At 44.7% G+C, this 18,194-nt stretch overlaps 2 protein-coding genes across 7 annotated transcripts in view; one reads left to right on the plus strand and one right to left on the minus strand.

Annotated features, from left to right (window-relative positions):
* Positions 1 to 1,174: 1,174 nt before the first annotated feature.
* On the minus strand, positions 1,175 to 15,700 carry SPACA9 (sperm acrosome associated 9). 4 transcript variants are annotated; one of them, XM_081179264.1, is made up of 4 exons: positions 15,561 to 15,700; positions 12,038 to 12,193; positions 5,807 to 6,009; positions 1,175 to 2,687 (listed from the first exon to the last, which is right to left on the minus strand). In XM_081179264.1, exons 2-4 carry the CDS (start codon positions 12,179 to 12,181, stop codon positions 2,294 to 2,296), a joined length of 741 nt encoding a protein of 246 aa, XP_081035390.1. In that variant the 5' UTR covers positions 12,182 to 12,193; positions 15,561 to 15,700; the 3' UTR covers positions 1,175 to 2,293. The 4 variants fall into 4 exon arrangements, with proteins under 4 accessions (XP_081035390.1, XP_081035389.1, XP_081035391.1 ...); XM_081179263.1 differs by having other exon boundaries at positions 15,451 to 15,590; XM_081179265.1 differs by lacking the exon at positions 15,561 to 15,700 and adding an exon at positions 15,239 to 15,444.
* Positions 15,701 to 15,904: 204 nt separating this feature from the next.
* Positions 15,905 to 18,194, plus strand: part of AK8 (adenylate kinase 8) — a 121,659-nt gene continuing 119,369 nt past the window's right edge. For 2 of the 3 annotated variants that reach the window (XM_081179234.1, XM_081179235.1), the window contains exon 1: positions 15,941 to 16,169. The gene's annotated coding sequence lies outside the window, so the exon portion shown is untranslated. Of the gene's footprint in view, positions 16,170 to 18,194 lie in introns of all 3 variants that reach the window. The other variant, XM_081179236.1, reaches the window with a different exon arrangement.

The raw sequence follows: 18,194 nt of genomic DNA on the forward strand, positions 1-18,194 counted from the left end.
CAGTGCATTTTAACTTGCTACCTTACTACAAAGGTGTTGGTGGAAAGTGATAGCTATCTTATCTTCCTCTTCTTTTTTCTATTCTTTAAAGAAAATTAGAACTCATCTGACATCAGAGGACCAGTGGTGACTGGTGCTCATTGGGACTGGTAGGGCAGGAGGCAGGGAGCCTAACAGTTGGTGGTGCCAGAGCCAATGACAAGCAGAGCCAACTAATCCTACCTCTCCCCATCTTCCCTTAGCTGAGTTTTACAAGAGCAACACACAGACCGAAGAGGAGAAAGCTGACAGGAAGTGCCACCCCCTGAACTGGTTGCAAACAAAGAAGACAGCTAGGTGGGGAGTGGCTGAGGGAAGACTGATGTTGGTGGGGCAGTGCCCCCCATTCACCCTAATGGGCCAGTCTCCCCTGCAGAGAACTGGGATTTGTTTCTACCATTCTCCCACTATTATTGCAGCTTTTAAACCCACCTTTCTGCTCAGACTATCCCAGGCTAGGAAGTTTAAAGTCATGCAGTATTCTGAAAAGAATAACAGAATGTTAGAATAACAGAAAATGTTAGAAGAGCCTGGCTGCTGCATCAGGCCAGCGACTCATCTAGTCCAGCATCTTGTTTACACAGTGGCCAACCTAATGCTCCAGTGGGAAGCCAGCAAGCAAAAAGTGAGCACAAGAGCATTCTCGCCACTTGTCACCTCCAGCAACTGATACACAGTGGAGTACATATCTAGTAGTCAAGATAGCCTTGTTCTCCATGATCTCATCTTTTTTTTTTTAAGCCATCAGAATTGGTGGCCATCACTGCCTCTTGTGGGAAGGAGTTCCATAGTTTAATGATGCACTGTGTGATGAAATTCCTTTGCCTGTCTGTAATCTCCAAATGGGACTGTCAAAAAGAAGTAGAGGGAGGGTGTCTGGGAAGAATCTAGGAACTGGATTAGGGCCTAGATTTCCAGTGTGTAATTTGGGGATATGAAAAAAAGTCATAGTAATTAGAAGTGGGGGTACCATGTTGTAGATTTATAGGTTTAAAATGAGGGTGAGGGTAGTCCTGGGTCTGGGGTTCAAGTTTGCCTGTCCCTTCTCTACCACCCCCATCCCTGGGCTCAGCATAATTTTCCTTTAGTAATTTGATCACGAAAACACCTCTATAATTCTAGCAACGAGCTGCACTTGCAGGGGAAACAGCTTTATTCAGAAGCATCTTCCGGCAAGAGGCAAAAAAACAGGAGCTAAGGATCCTGCGAGGAGGGGAAAAAGAAACAATCAGACAAAAGGAGTTGAGTTGTACTGACAAGATCTAATGTTAAAATGCTCCATTTCTTGAAAACAATGGATACTCCCTATCCCACCCCTGGCAGAAGTTGGTGTGAGTTGGTGTGAGCCTGGCATGTTGGAAATGTGTTTTCTTCCTCCTTTTTATGTTTCTGTGAGAAGTCAAGCCCTCATTTTTCCAGGGGTGCTTTAATTTTTTAAAAAAGTGCAATTCTGCCTTGAAAAGTGGTCCAAGTCTCCTGAGGTGACCTGGAATCTTACTTAAGTACAAAAATACTCCTCTCCTGCCCTGTGCTTTTCCTTCTGTGTGTCAAAAAGCTTTACTCAACCAAATTCAGTGCTTCCAGAAACTCAGTGTATCCTGGTTTAACTGGTGCCAGATAGTAGTGAGTTCTAAGTGGGTGTACAAGTTTTTTGTTTCTTTTAAAGCGTATTTCCACCCTCTCAAAAATGTGTAGATGGATCCTCCTTTCTCTGGTTGTTTTACCACCTCTTTCCCCAGCTAAATAAGTAACCCATGTTAGAGTTATGATTTGGCCAGAGGTTCACACTGGGCAGACATGTAACACTCAAGCCTATAAGAAGTGCAGAAGAGGGGCAGCTGTCAAGGTGAATCAAAACCCTGTGCTCTGATATGGTGACCCACTAACCCTTCCCCTGCCTCCCCACAACTTGAGGTATCATTAAGTGCCTGGCGGACACCACACCAGTATTTGGTGGTGGCCTAATTTCACCACAGTAGGCCATTAATTCTGTAGGCCTGGTCTGCTCTAAAGCTGGTGTTACTCGAACACTGTTGAGTAGGCTAAAGTATCTTCATCTGAGGGTGACCTGCTCCAAGAAAGGGGTAAGATAGATCATGCTTGTCGCTACCAAAGCAGATGTATCTCTTTCTTTTCCCCCTCAGGAAAGGGCATAACTGAAGCAAATATAGGGAGACTGTTTTAATCGCCGGATGCTAAGCGAGCAGGCTGCTTTCTTTTTCTTTTTTTTGGTCTTTACTCTCTCTCTCTTTTTTTAAAATGCGTGTTTGCCAGGCGGTCTCCAGGGCCCGTCGAGAAACTTCCGGATGGCCCTGCCTAGGCCACCCAGTTGCTTTAGCTTAACCCTCCTGTCCTCCCTCTCCCTGGCCTTTTCTGTCAAGCTAATGTAGGTCTGAGTGCCCTCGGTGATGAAAGCGGGCCGGCCTAAGTGGTCGCGGTCGCCCACACGGCGAATGGGCAGCTCTGCCTGGTTGTAGACGGCGGCCTTCCGGGCACTCACACTGTGTAACATGTTCCGCGGGAGCTTCTCAGTGTGAGCCACCCACTCCTTCATGCTGTCGAGGACAATGGGGATGAGGCTCACCACACCGCCGTAATGGTTCCGGGCTTCATCGCAGCTGAGGTGGTTCACAACATCGTGAGGGTACCTGTTGGATATTTGGGGGTGGCGGGGAGGAGAAGGCCAAAAGGCATTGGTACAGTCAATGGCAGTTCAGTGGTTTGGGGTTGTGGGCAGGGCCACTCAGAGCAGAGTTGGGCCCTGGTGTTTGTTTTTTTTTATTTTTTTTATTTTTATTTTTTGCACAGCCTCCAGCGAGGGCAGAGTGGCTAAAAATCTTTACAAGGGATATAAAAATAAACGTGTGATCTCATGTGTGTGCTAATAATAAATACAGTGGTACCTCAGGTTACATACGCTTCAGGTTACAGACTCTGCTAACCCAGAAATAGTACCTCAGGTTAAGAACTTTGCTTCAGGATGAGAATAGAAATCGGGCTCCGGCGGCGCGGCAGCAGCGGGAGGCCCCATTAGCTAAAGTGGTGCTTCAGGTTAAGAACAGTTTCAGGTTAAGAACGGACCTCCGGAACGAATTAAGTACTCAACCCGAGGTACCACTGTATAATATTCATGTGCCAGCTGAGAACATTAAGGTCCCAACAGCTAATATAAGTAATAGAAGCACCCATGTGATCTCAGCTGAATTAGCCAAATACTTTAAATGTTGAACTTGTACATGTAAGGCAACATGATGTGCATCCCGCGGCAACTTTGTTGTATTCACACAGAATTCACTTATGAAAACATACAGAGGTGACTGTGCATAATAAGATGAGGCTTTGTTGTCCTACTGTCAATGCACAGAAGCTAATGTTCATACAGAGTCAGAAATAAATGGGAATGCTTGGTTCACAAGCATAAGTTTGCAAGCGGTTTTTCAATGGATGTCAGAAACAATGGATAAATAATGATACAACCAAGACAAAAATACATGCAATATAGTCAGGCCCTGGGTCACCTTCTGACCCTCTTGTACTGGCTTCCCCTCCACCCTCATCAGCCCTGGTCATGAGTGGCCCTGAAACCCATTACTATTTCTGCAACAGTCCTTGTCTTCAGCATTCTAGAGCTATCCAATCAGCATAAAAGGGGAACTTTTCTGGCACTGATAAAAAGCCTCTTTGTGCTGCTGATTGGAGGCCAATCAGAGTGAAAGGAGGTGAGTCAGCTGCTGAGGATGGTCTCCTAGGGTCCCTCTGGATAAGATGCACTGGAAGGACACCAAGGAGTTGTCCTAAAAGCTGAGCATTTAGGAGCACTGGGAAAAGGTTCCTCACTTTTAAGAGAAGGATGTGCTAGTTCTGTTATGTACAATGGAATGTCAATAAAAACACAACTTAAATCACTCCAAAATAAGATATTGAAGCACTCAAAATCATTTGGCTGTGTTCATGCACAGAAAACATGGAAATCTGCACCAACTGTTGGAATGCATCCTGCATCATCATCATCATCATATAATTTTACAAGATAATTTCATAATCTCAAAAGGGGATCCTGCATGAAGGGATCCTGCACTTTTAAATTTTCCACTACTCTACTGTGGCGGTTACAGAACAATCCCCCCCTTCAACTATTTGTAGGCCTTCCTCCTTGGATTGACAACAGGTCGGAATAGGGGAAAGCCAGGCCCTTTCTGTGTGATACGCCTCTTCCTCCACGTGTCTCAAAGTTGGATCTCTGAGTGAAGCTCTTCAGGTAGTTCTGGGAGAGCTGCCTATATGGAGCACCACACAGCCACTGCCAGTCAGTATAGACCAGCCTTTCTCAACCTTAGGTTCCCAGATGTTGTTGAACTATACCTCTCATCATTCCTAGCTAGCATGACCAAGGGTCAGGGATGATGGGAGTTTTAGTCCAACATCATCTGGGACCCAAGGTTAAAAGATGCTGGTGTAGACAGTACTGAGCTAGATGGACCCCAACGGTCTGACTCAATGTGAGGCAGCTTCCTATGTTCTTATGTAATGGGGAAGGGCTGTAGGGCAGTTATGGGCAGAAGTTCACAGGTTTAATTCCTGGTGTCTCCAGGTAGAGGCAGGAGAGATCTCTGCCTGAAAAGCTGAAGAGCTTCAGCCAGTCAGTGCAGACTGAGCTATATGGAACAATGATCTGGTTCGGCAGACGACTTCTTATTTACATGATCCTTTTATTCAGAACCAGGAGCACTGGAATCTTATTTAATTATGGGGGAAGGGCTGTAATTCAATGGTAAAGCATCTGTTCTGCATGCAGGAAGTCCCGGGTTCAATCCCCACCGACATTTCCAGCTAGGGCTGGGGGAGGCATCCCTTCTGAAATCCTGGAGAGCTGCTGCTAGTCAGTGTAGACCTGAGCTTTCCAAACTGTGTGTCGGCTGCAGTGTGTAGGCGTGTCATGTGAACACTCCTCGCCCTCCTACTGGGGCTGGAAAGGGGTTTAACCTCTGGTTTGCTAGTAAAACTGAATTACTGTGTTGTGAAATGATGCTTGTCTAAAAGGTTTGTTACCAACCTGAAAAGTTTGGAAAGCTCCGGTGTAGACAATTCTGAGCTAGATGGAGATTCAGCAGAAAGCAACTCCCTACATGCCTATTTAAATCATCCTTTAATTCGGAACCATCAGGACTGGAATCCTGGCTTTCAGGGGAAATGCTACAGCTCGGTGACAGAACATCTTGCTTTGCATGCAGACAATCCCAGGTACAATTCCTGACATCTCCAGGAAGGGCTGAGATATACTCTTATCTGAAACCTGAGGAACCTCTGTGCATTAGTGTAGACAATACTGAGCTAGATGGACCAAAGATCTGGCTCTGTATAAAGCAACTTCATGTGTTCATCAGGAGCACTTACAGCTCAGTAGTGGAGCACCAGCTTTTCATACAGAAGGCCTTAGGTTCAGTCTTTGCCATCTCTAGCTTTCAACTCAGTACATAACAGGCTGGGAATGTTTCCTGCCCAAAATCGTGGGGTGCCACTGCCTGCCAGCGTATACAATACTGAGCTACATGGATCAGTGGGTCTGACTTGGTTTATAGCAGCTTTTTATGCTGCTGTTCAGAATAATGGGGACTGGAATGTTGCTTTGTTTTCAGATGAAGTACAAGACATATGGCAGCTTCCTATGTTGCTATGATGGCATTAGCCAACTTGGCTCCCTCCAGATGTTTTGGGTGACAGTCCCCAACAGCCCCAGCCAGCCCATGCTCTACAAATAAATACCTACTTGGCTCTGATCCCACTGAGGTCATTGCTGTGGCTCACCAACGTTTTGCACTTGTCCAAGAGGGCATTGGTGACACTGTTACCAGGGTGTAGGGATTCCAGCCGTTGGCAAAGTTTGTTCAAGTCGCTGCAGATGCTGAGGAACAGGAGCAGGATACGTTTGTCAGTGGAGTTGTTGCAGTAATGGTCCGTGTAGGTCTGCACCTGCCGGACACACAAGGGGGAAGGAGGGCGAGTTATACCAACTGGCAAGGGCAGGGGCGGAGCTAGCATGGTGGAAGTCTATATGAATTTCAGAATCAGCAGCTCTTTTTTTAAAAAAAGTTGTTAACGGAAAAAACAAGTGCGAAGTTAATAAAACGGAAAGAAAACAAAGTCAAAAGTGTGAAACATAAATCATCACAGCCTCCAAGGACAAAAGTACAAAGACACAGCGCAACTCCAATGGGATAGTAAAGTTTTCACTTATACAAATATTCCCTTTACAAATAATAAAGATATATAGAGAAGAAAGGTATTCTCCACCTGTGAGTTCCATCATTATTGAGAATAAAGGTTCTGTGTAGTCTTAATTGAGTGTGAGGTTAGGTAGGCAAGAGGCTTAGGTTCAGAGTAAAAGGATGCCTTTATGGCCAGCCGAAAACATTCAAGGAGGATGCAAAGCAGGGCTATCGGGGAGCATGCTTTGGGAGGGGGGGTGTCCAAGGGGCAGATAGAGTGGCCTTGGGGGGCACACCTGGCCTCCAGGCCTGAGTTCCATACCCCTGTCCTAATGGGCTTTGGAAAACGTTCCTGGAACACACAGCCAAAGTTTGTGTGATTCATCTCCTTCCTTGTTTGGATGGGGCTTAACCCAGCCTTCTCTTCCACTGTATGCATGATGGCTGCAGCCAGAGATCCTTCGTCTCTCCAAAGAAGCTTGCAGTTTTTCTGGTTTTAGTTTGTGTTTGAATGATATATCTATATTAGGGTATGCATTGCTTAGAGATTTTTGAACAATTAAGCTTTGGGGAAGGACTGTAGCTCAGTGACAGAGCATCTGCTTTGCCATGCAGAAAGCCCCTGGTTCAATCCTCAATAGCTTCTCTAGGTAGGTCTGGGAGAGATTCCTGCCTGAAACCCCAGAGAGCTGCTGCCAGTCAGTGTAGACAGTACTGAGCTAGATGGGCCAATAGGTCTGATTCAGTCAGCTTCCTACGTTCCTAAGCTGTATATAAATGCTTTTAAATAAGCAAAATAATCTAGGTGCCTTGGATAAAATGATCCTCAAAAAAACAATAAAAGATAGTTATACAGTTCTACCTAAATCCAGGACAACTACCAGGAACTAGGACATTGAACCTGCAAAAAGGAGTTATTTCCTAGTCCTGACAATTGTTTGGAGACAAATACTGTCACCTCTTGTGCTTATATTTTTTTGTTACTTTGCCTTTTCCACGCAAGAGAATGCAAACAGGGTGGGGGGGTTGTTGCAGGGAAAAGATAATGGGGTGCAGAGGTTGCTGGCTTCAATCCGGTTCAGGCCGGTCACCTGCTGCAAATCTGTATCCTCAAATCTGTATCCTCAATTGGCTGCTTGGCAGTCTCGGGTCAGCCGTTAGTGGACAGGCAAGCTCACTGCGCAACAGAAGCCACTCACAGTGGCTCTGCTTAATTGAGTCCCGGGATGACAGACTCAGCAGAAAAGGGCCAAGGTTGCCCAGGCAGGTCTGAGTGAACTCCCCTCCTCCTTCCTTTTTAAGTGGCCCCACCAGATTTTGAGCTCGGCCACATCGCCAAGATGGAGAGCTGTTGCCACGTACATTCCCTAATGGAAGGAATAGATCAAAATAACTGTGCATGTTACTTGCTGGAGGGTCTCTGAGGATGCCCGTTCCTTCCCAAAAGGTGGAAGGCAGATGCTTGAACCTTTGACCATTCCTGGTTGTTAAAGAATCTTTAGCTGATTCCTCACACCTGTGCTTTACTACTACTACAAAGTGCTTGTCTGAAGTACCTTATTTATCTTGGGGAACCTTATTACGACAGCCCGGCTTAGTAGGCCTGTGAGTGTGTGTGTGTGGCCCAACTTACAAGTGGGGAGGTTAAAGGACAGAGAGAAGCAGTACTTTAAGGCAGACTTTCCCCAGCCTTGGGTCCCCAGATGATGTTGGACTACAATTCCCATCATCCATGTTCAGGGCTAGCTCCCTGATCACTGACCACGCTGGCTGGGGTGGGTGCGTGGGGCTGATAGGAATGTAGTCAATAACATTTGGATGGCGCCACTTTGGCTACCTGTGACTTAAGTACATAAGTATTACACGTTAGGCCAGTTGTCTGCAATCTAGTGTCCTGTGGGGAAGGGTTGTGGCTCACCTGCTTTGCATGCAGAAGGTCCTGAGTTCAATCTCTGGCATCTCCAGGTAGGGCTGGGAACCCTAGAGAGCCACTGCCAATCACTGTAGGCAATACTGAACAAGATGGACCAAAAATATGATTCAGTGAAAAGGCAGCTTCTAATATCCCTGTTTAATTCAGCCTCTGCTGCAAATGACTTGAAGCTGCAGAGCAAAGGTTAAATCCCCGGCATCTCCAGGTAGGGCTGGGAGAGGCTGACTGTCTGAAACCCTGGAGGGCTGCTGCCAGCCTGTGGGGAGCTAGACGGACCATGTGTTTTTAACTTCTTAGACTCATCCAGCCTTTAACTTAAAAATATAATAATTTTGGAAGGAAATAAGCCGTTCACATTCCACTGTATGCGTGTGTTTTAATTTTTTTTATTAGTCTTAAGTATATTTAATATACTTGCAACATTCTGAATATCGTTTTTTCTTCTTTCTGCCGAAGATCATTTGGATGAACTTGAACTGAGCTTGCTTCTTTTTCAGAGGGATGAAGATGAACAGAAATTAGCTCCTGTTTGGACATGCCACACCTGAGCAAGAACTACTTGCTTTTCAAAAAATTACCTTTCCAAGTTCTGGACATCTAGAGTATGAGTATACATGGAGCGTTAGAAGACGAAGAAAAAATGAATTTGAGCAGGTAGGAGGGGACAAATATACATGGCGACCCAGAAAGAAACAAATATTTGGATTTAGCTGGGGTGGAGGGAACAATATGCTGTTGCTTGGTACTCCTGTCTGCTTGTTTCTGCACTTCTGCCTTAACTGTACATTTGTAAATAAGCAGATTATCACAAAGAGAATAAAGGGCTCCATAGCACTTTCCTCTTTTTTTAAAAAAGACTACTCTGTAAACATTGTAAAGGCTTCCCTTGGGAAAGGGATAACTTTGAAATGACTAGCAAGAGATCAGCCTGCTTTTAAAAAAGCATGTTGTTCAAGTGGAATGCTTATTGTGTGACTCCCCTTCCCCAGGTCTAAATGTTATTGTGAACTGGAAGTGTGAAAAATGAGGTTGTTTTATTTATTTATTTTTAAAAGAGAAATATTCCAAGACTGATCACTTAAGAGCTGACACATTTTTCCACGTTAGTACAACCCAGAAAGAATCTGTGTGTCCCCCAAGGAGGGAGAGGCAGGGTCTTCATTCATCATTCCGCTTTTGACACATAGCCATTATTTTTAATAGGCGGTTTCCAAAGTTATAGTTACACCATGGGGACGCACACTGTGGGGTGAGGGAAAGTGGTGTGTGTGTGTCAGAGAGAGAGAGAGAGAGAGAGAGATGGGAAAAGTCTGTTGCTATAATACATTATGGATTCCAGATTTACCAAGGAGCAGCGAAGGACAGTATGTCCTCAATCATCTATGAAAAAGAGATGGTTATGATGGATTAACTGCATTCCTTTCAATGGGCCAAAGGATTTATTAATTGCACTCAAAATCTATGTTGCTGGATACGGTTCCCAAACACTACTGTTGGTTGCTGGTTTGGAGACTATGGTTGTTGAGAAGAAAACAGCACATAAGGTTTATAATTTTCACTGTGAAGATGTGAAACTGTTTCCAACTCTCTTGCTTTCATTGTAATCAGGGGTCAGCAAACTTTTTCAGCAGGGGGCCGGTCCACTGTCCCTCAGACCTTCTGGGAGGCCGGACTATATTTTGAAAAATAATAATAAATGAATGAATTTCTATGCCCCACAAATAACCCAGAGATGCATTTTAAAGTGGTGGACTTCAGGAGACAGAAGAGCAATGTCCAGCCACTTTTGATTGATGGGGTCTGTGTGGAGAGGGTAACAACGTTCAGATTTTTGGGCATTGAATTACAAGAGGATCTGTCCTGGAGTGTCAACACAAGGGGGCTTGTGAAGAAGGCGCAGCAGAGACTGTACTTTTTGAGAATTCTAAGGAAAAACCATCTTCCGCAGAAACTGCTGCTTGCCTTCTATCACTGTGCCATTGAGAGCGTGCTCACTTATGGCTTATGTGTGTGGTACGGAAGCTGTACTACCCGGGACAGGTTGGGGTTGTGCAGAGTTGTTAAGGCAGCAGAGAGCATTGTTGGCTGCCCACTCTCCACCTTAGAGCAGATTTATGCCACAAGGTGCCATAGGAAGGCACTGGACATAGTAAAAGATCCATCGCATCCTGGTCACTGTCTCTTCGAGCTCCTGCCGTCGGGACGGAGATACAGGACGATGAAGACAAGAACAAGCCGTCTTAAGAACAGCTTCTTCCCCAGAGCGATCTCGGCCCTGAATGGGAAGCCTGGACTTTGAAAGTCATCTAATCTTCCTTGCTGTTTTATACTGTATTGTTTTAATTAGTGTTTTTATAGTTGATTTGATTTTGTGTGGAGTGCCCTACCTGGGTGGATGGAGCAGCCAAGTAATTTCGTTGTCCCCGAGAGGGGGCAATGACAATAAAGATATTATTATTATTATTATTATTATTATTATTATTATTATTATTATTATTATTAAATAAAAGGGCACATTCTACTCACGTAAAAATACGCAGATTCCCAGACCATCCGCGGGCCGGATTTAGAAGGCGATTGGGCCAGATCCGGCACCCGGGCCTTTGTTTGCCTACCCATGATTGTAATGCTAGAGTTTGTGGGTAGACACCAAGTCTATGTTTTGTTTTAGTTAGCATACTATGTTTGTTCCTAGAATCATAATTGTAGAGTTGGAAAGGTGCCCTGTTTCATCTAGTCCAACGCCCTGCAATGCAGAAATCTCAACTAAAGCATCCCTGACAGATGGCCATCCAACCTCTGCTTAAAAACCTCCAAGGAAGGAGAATCCACAACCTCCCAAGGGAGTCTTTTCCACAACCCTTACCATCAGAAAGTTCTTCCTAATGTTTAGTTTAAATCTCCTATTTTGCAATTTGGGTACATTGGTTCGGGCCTTTATGTTATGTTTGTATAAGTCCTCCCCCCTCCCCCCAAAATCCAGTAAAGATATATAGGAAGGTTTGGTTGACATAGGCTCTCCTTTCCTTCTTACATGGTTAACTAAAAAAGCAAACAATGTTTGAATCTTTATGTTAAAACCTTGTAATTTATTTTGCACTCAAACATCCATAATGGATATGTTTTAGAAATGGTATACACTACGGAAGTCATTTATTTTTGTTTTGTTTTGACAACTGTCATTTTTTCTTTTTTCTTTTTATGTGTTTTAAAATTTAATAAAGATTAATGGGGGGGAAGGAAATCAGGGGGAAGAGAAAAAAACTAGGATGGGCAAATCTGTCCATTTCAGTGTATCGGTTTCAATTCTCACCATCAGTTTGCGATTATTATTTTTAAGTCCTCATGAAAATTCATAAGCATTTTAGTGCAAATTTATCCTAATATATATGCAATTTTGTCTAAATATATTAATTTCCTCTAATGTGATGCATTTTGCATGCACTTTTCATTTATATTATGTACATTTATGCACTCTTCACCCTAGTTATGTTCATAATTTCTTGGCAAATTTTTGGACCTGCATCACACAATTCAGAGAAGCACAGATTTCGAAGGGAGGCTGCATTTCGGTTTTCCAAAATTGCACTGGAAAGTATGCATTACGTAGAGTCACCTGTAAACACAGAGAAACCTAGGAAGCTGCCTTACACAGAGTCAGGCCCTTGGTACATCACTGTCTATACTGACTGGCAACGACTCTCCAAGGTTTCAGGGAGGAATCTCTCCCAGCCCTACCTGGAGATGCCATGGCGGATTGAACCTGAGACCTTCTGTAACCAAAGCAGATGCTTTACCACTGAGCTATGGCCTGAAGTGGATTTCTCCCTCATCCCCTAGTTCTGGGATCTCTCCATACCTGTCCGATGCTTGACACAGGCTTGATTTTGTCATGGGCATTCTCTCGGGTGTGTTCCAGTGCAGTAATGAAGGTGAACTGCTGTTGCTGGAAGATCTTGTAAGTCTGTTCAATGTTCCGCAGGCTCTCCTTGATTTCATTCATTTTCCCCTGCTCCTAGGATTTGGAAGAAACAAGGAGACATTTGTTCAATTTCTTCACCAAGCTGTGAGTCGTAAAGGACCTCTCCCCGCAAGGCCCTTTCCATCTCGCTTAGCGGGTAGGGCCCAGACTCACCAGCTCTACTAAAGAGGCTCCTGTGAGACATCACTATGCCTGACAACAACTATTGGATTCTTTTGCCCCATCGTTTTGTGTCTGCCTCACAGCCGTGTCATGCTTATAATATTTTATTCTCTTGTTAATTATGCTGTTTTAAATGTGCATCTTATATTTGACTTTCCTTAGCAATGCTTTCTTTTGAAATGTTTAAGATTTTTTTTTGTTAACTTTGTCTGTGTTAAATATGTATTCTGTAGTTGACCTCCTTTGTAGTTTTATTTTGAAATCTTCAAGATATTTTAGTTTTCTGTTAATTATGTTGCTTTGACTGTATACTCTAAATTTTACTTTCCTCAAATTGTTTTATTGATGTTTTAATATTCTGTAAACCGCTTTGAGATTTTTCTTAAAAATATTAAGTGGTATAGAAATGAAACAAACAAACAAACAAACAAACAAACAAACAAACAGGCTTTTATAAAGCCAGTACATGCCTTATAGTTGTGATCGCTATTTCCTTACATAATTACCTGCATAAATGTTGACACCTGCATTGTCCTCTTGCACTATCTGAATGGAATTAGATCTAGTACTTTTTATTTTCTATTTGTTCATTGAATTATTATAGCCTATATTCCCCCTTTCCCACAAAAGAAACTCAAGAGAGCATGCATGATACTTCCCCACCTCATTTAATCCCCACAGTAACCCTGATGGGGATGGATTGAGGATTAAATCCGTAAATTAAAATTTAAACCCCTTGTCCCATGTGTCAAAGTGTTGGTGCTGACCTTTAAAGCCCTAAACGGCCTTGGCCCATTATGCCTGAAGGAGCGTCACCACCCGCATCATTCAGCCTGGACACTGAGGTCCAGCACCGAGGGCCTTCTGGCGGTTCCCTCACTGCGAGAAGCCAAGTTACAGGGAACCAGGCAGAGGGCCTTCTCGGTAGTGGCACCTGCCCTGTGGAACACCCTCCCATCAAATGTTAAAGAGATAAACAACTACATGACTTTTAGAAGACATCTAAAGGCAGCTCTGCATGGGGAAGTATTTAATATTTATTATGTTTTTATATTTTTCTGGAAGTCACCTATAGTGGCTGGGGCACCCCAGGCAGATGGGTAGCATACAAAAAAGTCAAATTATTAGCCTACCTTGCAGGGTTGTTGTGAGGATAAAAGGGGGATAACTGTGTACACTGCTGAACTTCTTGGAGGAAAAGTGGGGTGGAAGTATAACAACAAATAAGGATAACAAACAGCCCCATCCTGAGTTTTGTCTGTTGGTCATGCTAGAGTGTGACCAAAATGATAAAGAATGTGAATAAGTTTTTCCCCCTTTCCCCCACATGCCAGGTTACCTCCCGTAACTTCTGAATATACAGTCAGAAGATTGCAATCTTCTAAAATACTTAATATGTGTTTGCTTCATATCCCACCCATCTTCTCATTTGATGGAGAAGCTTGATCTTAACACTAACGACTTCCCAGGTGGTTCGATTATTGGTGCTTATCCATTTGCGGACACCCGAAGCTATCTTGCCATAGAAGAGCCCAGTTGCAAGATGTGTGTGTGTGTGTGTTTAAAGGGAGAGTGGGAAAGATATATCACAATCTAACTCTGCAGCCCCTGATCCCCAAACAGTAAGTCAATATGGTTGTAATGATACAGCAGAAACAGACCTCCAGTCCAGAAAAGACTGACTGACAATCAGGTGCCATAAACCCTAGTGAGTCGATTGTAAACATAATGCGGCAATGCATCAACTGTGATGCCATGAAAAGACCGAGGGGACAGAAGCCTCCTCTTGGCTAGCATAAAACAGTGGCCCAAGTGACTTCAGATTTCCTCCTGGTCATTAAACGCAAAGGCTAGCTTGATGGACGTTGGAATGAGGGGCCCCTGCAGCTGATGTTAACCTTTGCTTGCTTGCACCTATTGGGGGAGACAGGATTCTAGAAGTGGTGGTGGTTTTTCTAGCATGGATCATTCACATTTCTAAGCTGAGATTGGGGGGGGGGCACATTTATAGGATGTGCTGTGGCTCCCTATCTAGATTGGTAAGGGGTTAGGTTTGCCAGATCTTTGGGTCTGATGTGGAGTCTCCAGATTTTCACTGGTCCCCTCCAAGTGGAAGGTGGAGAGGGCATGTGCATGTGTGTAGGTAGGTAGAGGGAGGATGTAGGGAATATAACCTTGGCACAAGGGCCAGGGTTGCGTATCAACTCCTTCAAAAGTAGGCAGGTCAGAAACTGAACACTGATGCCCAGAATGGTTTGTACAGTATAAGAATTAGCTGGTCTCATTCACTTCCCTCCTTCCTGAGAGGAGTGTCTAGGAAAGGTATGGGACATTGTACTGTTAGAAATTCGGACACACCAACAGAGTCTTTAATGGTGCATCTAAAATAGATCACTTCTATTCAATGTGGGATGTTTATTCTCTTATGTAAACTTGACTGGCACAGCCCACTGAACTCCCTGTTTTACAGGTAAACATGCAGAGAACTAAATTTATTGAGCACTAAACTGACTCTTCTACATGCAATAGTTGTTCTATGCTGAATTGCACACTATGTTGTTTCCCCCTCCCGTTCTTCAGTATCAATTATTTTTACCATCGTTTTTGCTGCATTTTGCATTTGCTTATGTCTGCAACCCTTCTGTTATGAAAAATGACAATAAAAGTTAAAACAAAACAGTAAAACAAAAAATAATAAGTTGCTGTTTTGAACATCTCCTGCCCCTGATTTGAAGGTCAGCCCAGAGCAGTGACTTGTACAGAGACACAACAGACACCCACTTCTTAGAGCAGGCAAATCTGCTTTGTTCCTGCACCAGGAGGTATTGAATGCAGAGATATACCTGGTTCAGGGACGGAGCAGTTACCTAGCCCTAGCAGACGCAGACTGAATGTCAGCCCAGAGCAGCAACATACCGGACAGCCTTTTCGTTATTCCCCGGATTCCCAGGAACCTTTTGTTGTTTAACCTGTTTAGATTTACAGTTCTCTTCTGGCACACAAGTTTGAGAACTGGAGACCAACTGAATAAACTGAGTTACACCAGTGGGGTGCCCTTCTGGGCTTTGCAGTTCTTCCCAGAGAGATGGGTCTGTGTGTCTGTGTGCCTTAGATCAGGCTTCCCTAACCTGGTGCCCTCCAGATGTTTTGGACTGCAACTCCCATCAGCCTGGCAGGGGAGATGCTGGTGGTCGAACCTGAGACCTTCTGTCTGCCACGACGCCGCTCTGACACTGACCTCCGGCCCCTTTCCCGTTCAAACGCCGTTTTAGAATGTTCTCAGCGCAAAGCGCGCGCGTCAACTCCGCAGCCTTCCCAAGAACCCTGTGAGGTAGGTCGGAGACAGGAATGTCATTAATTTGTCTCTCCGACTGCAGCTTCAGGCTTCCTCCTCCCTCCGCTCCTTTCCCCGATTGTGCATGTCCCGAAGCCGCCTCCGCCGCGGGCGCTGGCTGTTGTTGGCACTCGCCGGCTCCTTGCTGGAGGCAAGCGGCCGGAGCAATTGTTACACGCGTCACCCCGGGCAACCGGGGTGTGTGTACGCGTGTGCACGTGGCCGCGGGAGGCTCTGCTGACGCAGCCGGCACGCCTCCCTGTCCAGGGCCACCCAACCCCATCCTACCCTGTCCCAGTCCCACCCGACCCACCTACAGTTGGGAGAGGAGGGGGTCGGCTGCTTTTTCTGGATATATTTTGGAGTGCGAGGAGATAGGATTTGGACTAAGCGCCGCGCTCCCAGTGGAGCCTCCACGCTCAGACGTAGTCTACCTGTGGGGACAAGCGACCGGGAACCTCTTCTTCCCCGACCCGCTCACCATGTGAGCTTTCTTTAGTCTGTTGCAGGAAGGTAATGTGAAATTACAGTACAAAATTACAAAAAGTGATAGCGAAAGGGTTCGTGCACTGGGAGCCAGACAGCCATCCCTGCTTCCTGGATATTCCATGCTTTTTTCTCCCTCCACGTTCCCCATCTTTTTGTGGCCATGGAACATTCTTGTAATCAATAGACTGGGAGGTGGGGTTCCTCTCCTAAAGCGTATAATAATTAATAATTAATGCAGAATAAAGATTTGTTCAGTTTCCATAATGGTTGAACAGTCAGGAAAGGGAGAAACCACGGCTGTTTAAAGTAGTATAATTAGGGTTGCCATATTTCAAAAAGTAAAAAGCCAGGACATCCCAAAGGTTGTTGAGCTTTTCTTAAGGAACCCCCCTAAAAATTTATTGAGCTTTTTAAAGACAAAGCGCCACCCTTCTTCTCCCCTGGACATCAATTCCGCCTTTGATACTGCTTTAAATGTATAGTACTGATGGGGCTTGCCAGGATCAGAGACCCATTCTATCACAAAACTCATTTATGACCTTGATCAAAATCTCTCAGCCTGACCTGCCTCAAAGGATGGCTGTGAGTATAAAATGGGGGTCAGAAGTACCTGCTGAATCTTCTGTCCACCATGGATCAGTCAGGATGGGGGGAGTGCCCAGCCAGAAATAAAGGTATTATTATTTATTCTTACTTTATTTATTTCATAAAGTTTTAACACTGCTTGATTGTAAAAAAAAACCTCAAAGCAATTTACAAAAGTTAAAACAGTAAAATGAAGAAAAAATCAGAACCATATTTCATAACATAGGAAAGTTAAAATACTAAAACAGAGTAAAATTACCTCAACTTTCTAAGCATCTGGGTAGACTTGTCTAAACAAGAATGTTTTTAGCAATTGCCAAAAAGAGTACAGTGAAGGTGCCTACTTGATATCTATAGGCAGGGGGTCCCAAAGTGTAGGTGCTGCCACTCTAAACAATCGAGTTCTTACAAATGTGGAATAGGTATTATGTGGCACCTGAAGTAGTGCCAAAGCAGTTGATTGGGCACACGTGGGGTAAGTCAATCTCATAGATAAATTGGTACCAAGGTAAGGATTTTATACAGTGGTGCCTCGCAAGATGAAAAGAATTCGTTCCGCGAGTCTTTTCGACTTGCGATGTTTTTCGTCTTGCGAAGCACGGTCCGTCGCAACTGCGCCTCTTCAAGCGGCTTTTAAAAAAAGCGCAAGACGTTTTCGTCTTGCGAAGCAAGCCCATAGGGAAATTCGTCTAGAGAAGCAACGCAAAAACGGAAAACCCTTTCGTCTAGCGAGTTTTTCGTCTTGCGAGGCATTCATCTTGCGGGGCACCACTGTATTAGCAACACCTTGGCCTGGTAGTGAAGGGGTACAGTTAGGGTTACCCCAGAAAGCCCTAAAAACTGTTTGTGAATTCCCCCCCCCCCCAGCCAGGCCTCGGAGTACGCATTTTAAAAACTGCATTTTCCTCTAAGACAAAAAGCATGAGCTAAGCAGTCCTCTCTGTAACAAAAACGCTGTAACAACTCAGAGCTGAGAACAGTAAAGCTTTCGCTTCCCAGAGCCAAGATAACCTTGTCCTGGTACATTGATTTGCAACATACTTCCGGGAACAGAGTCAGAGAACGAAAAGCAACATTTCTATGTAAGAATCTGTGAAGGGGGAGAGGAAAAAAGGGGTTTGAAAAAAGGATAAAACCTGCTTGTAAAATGTTTTCGGTGCGGCCTGTCTTTTGTGAACTGAATCACACAGGTGCCTCTGCCCCCCCGGATGGCAGAATAAAACGCTCTTTCTCTGGATTAACCCCCTGGTGTCGTTTGGCTCCTTTTGTCTCTGCTCGGGTGCAACAATTATTCCGACCCATGGATTAATAAGGCTACATATTTCTGGTGCATTGGCCGGGAATAAGCACGTTCCCCGAGATCGAGGGACAAAGAGGTCCAGGGCGTCACTGCAAGGCGAGTAGCTCGGGATCCTGGGTCAACAGTTCCAGCGCGCATCCTGCCAACTTCGTGGGAGGGACTGT

Source organism: Podarcis bocagei (genome assembly GCF_964188305.1).
Source record: "Podarcis bocagei genome assembly, chromosome: Z".
In the NCBI taxonomy this organism is placed as follows: Eukaryota; Metazoa; Chordata; class Lepidosauria; order Squamata; family Lacertidae; genus Podarcis; species Podarcis bocagei.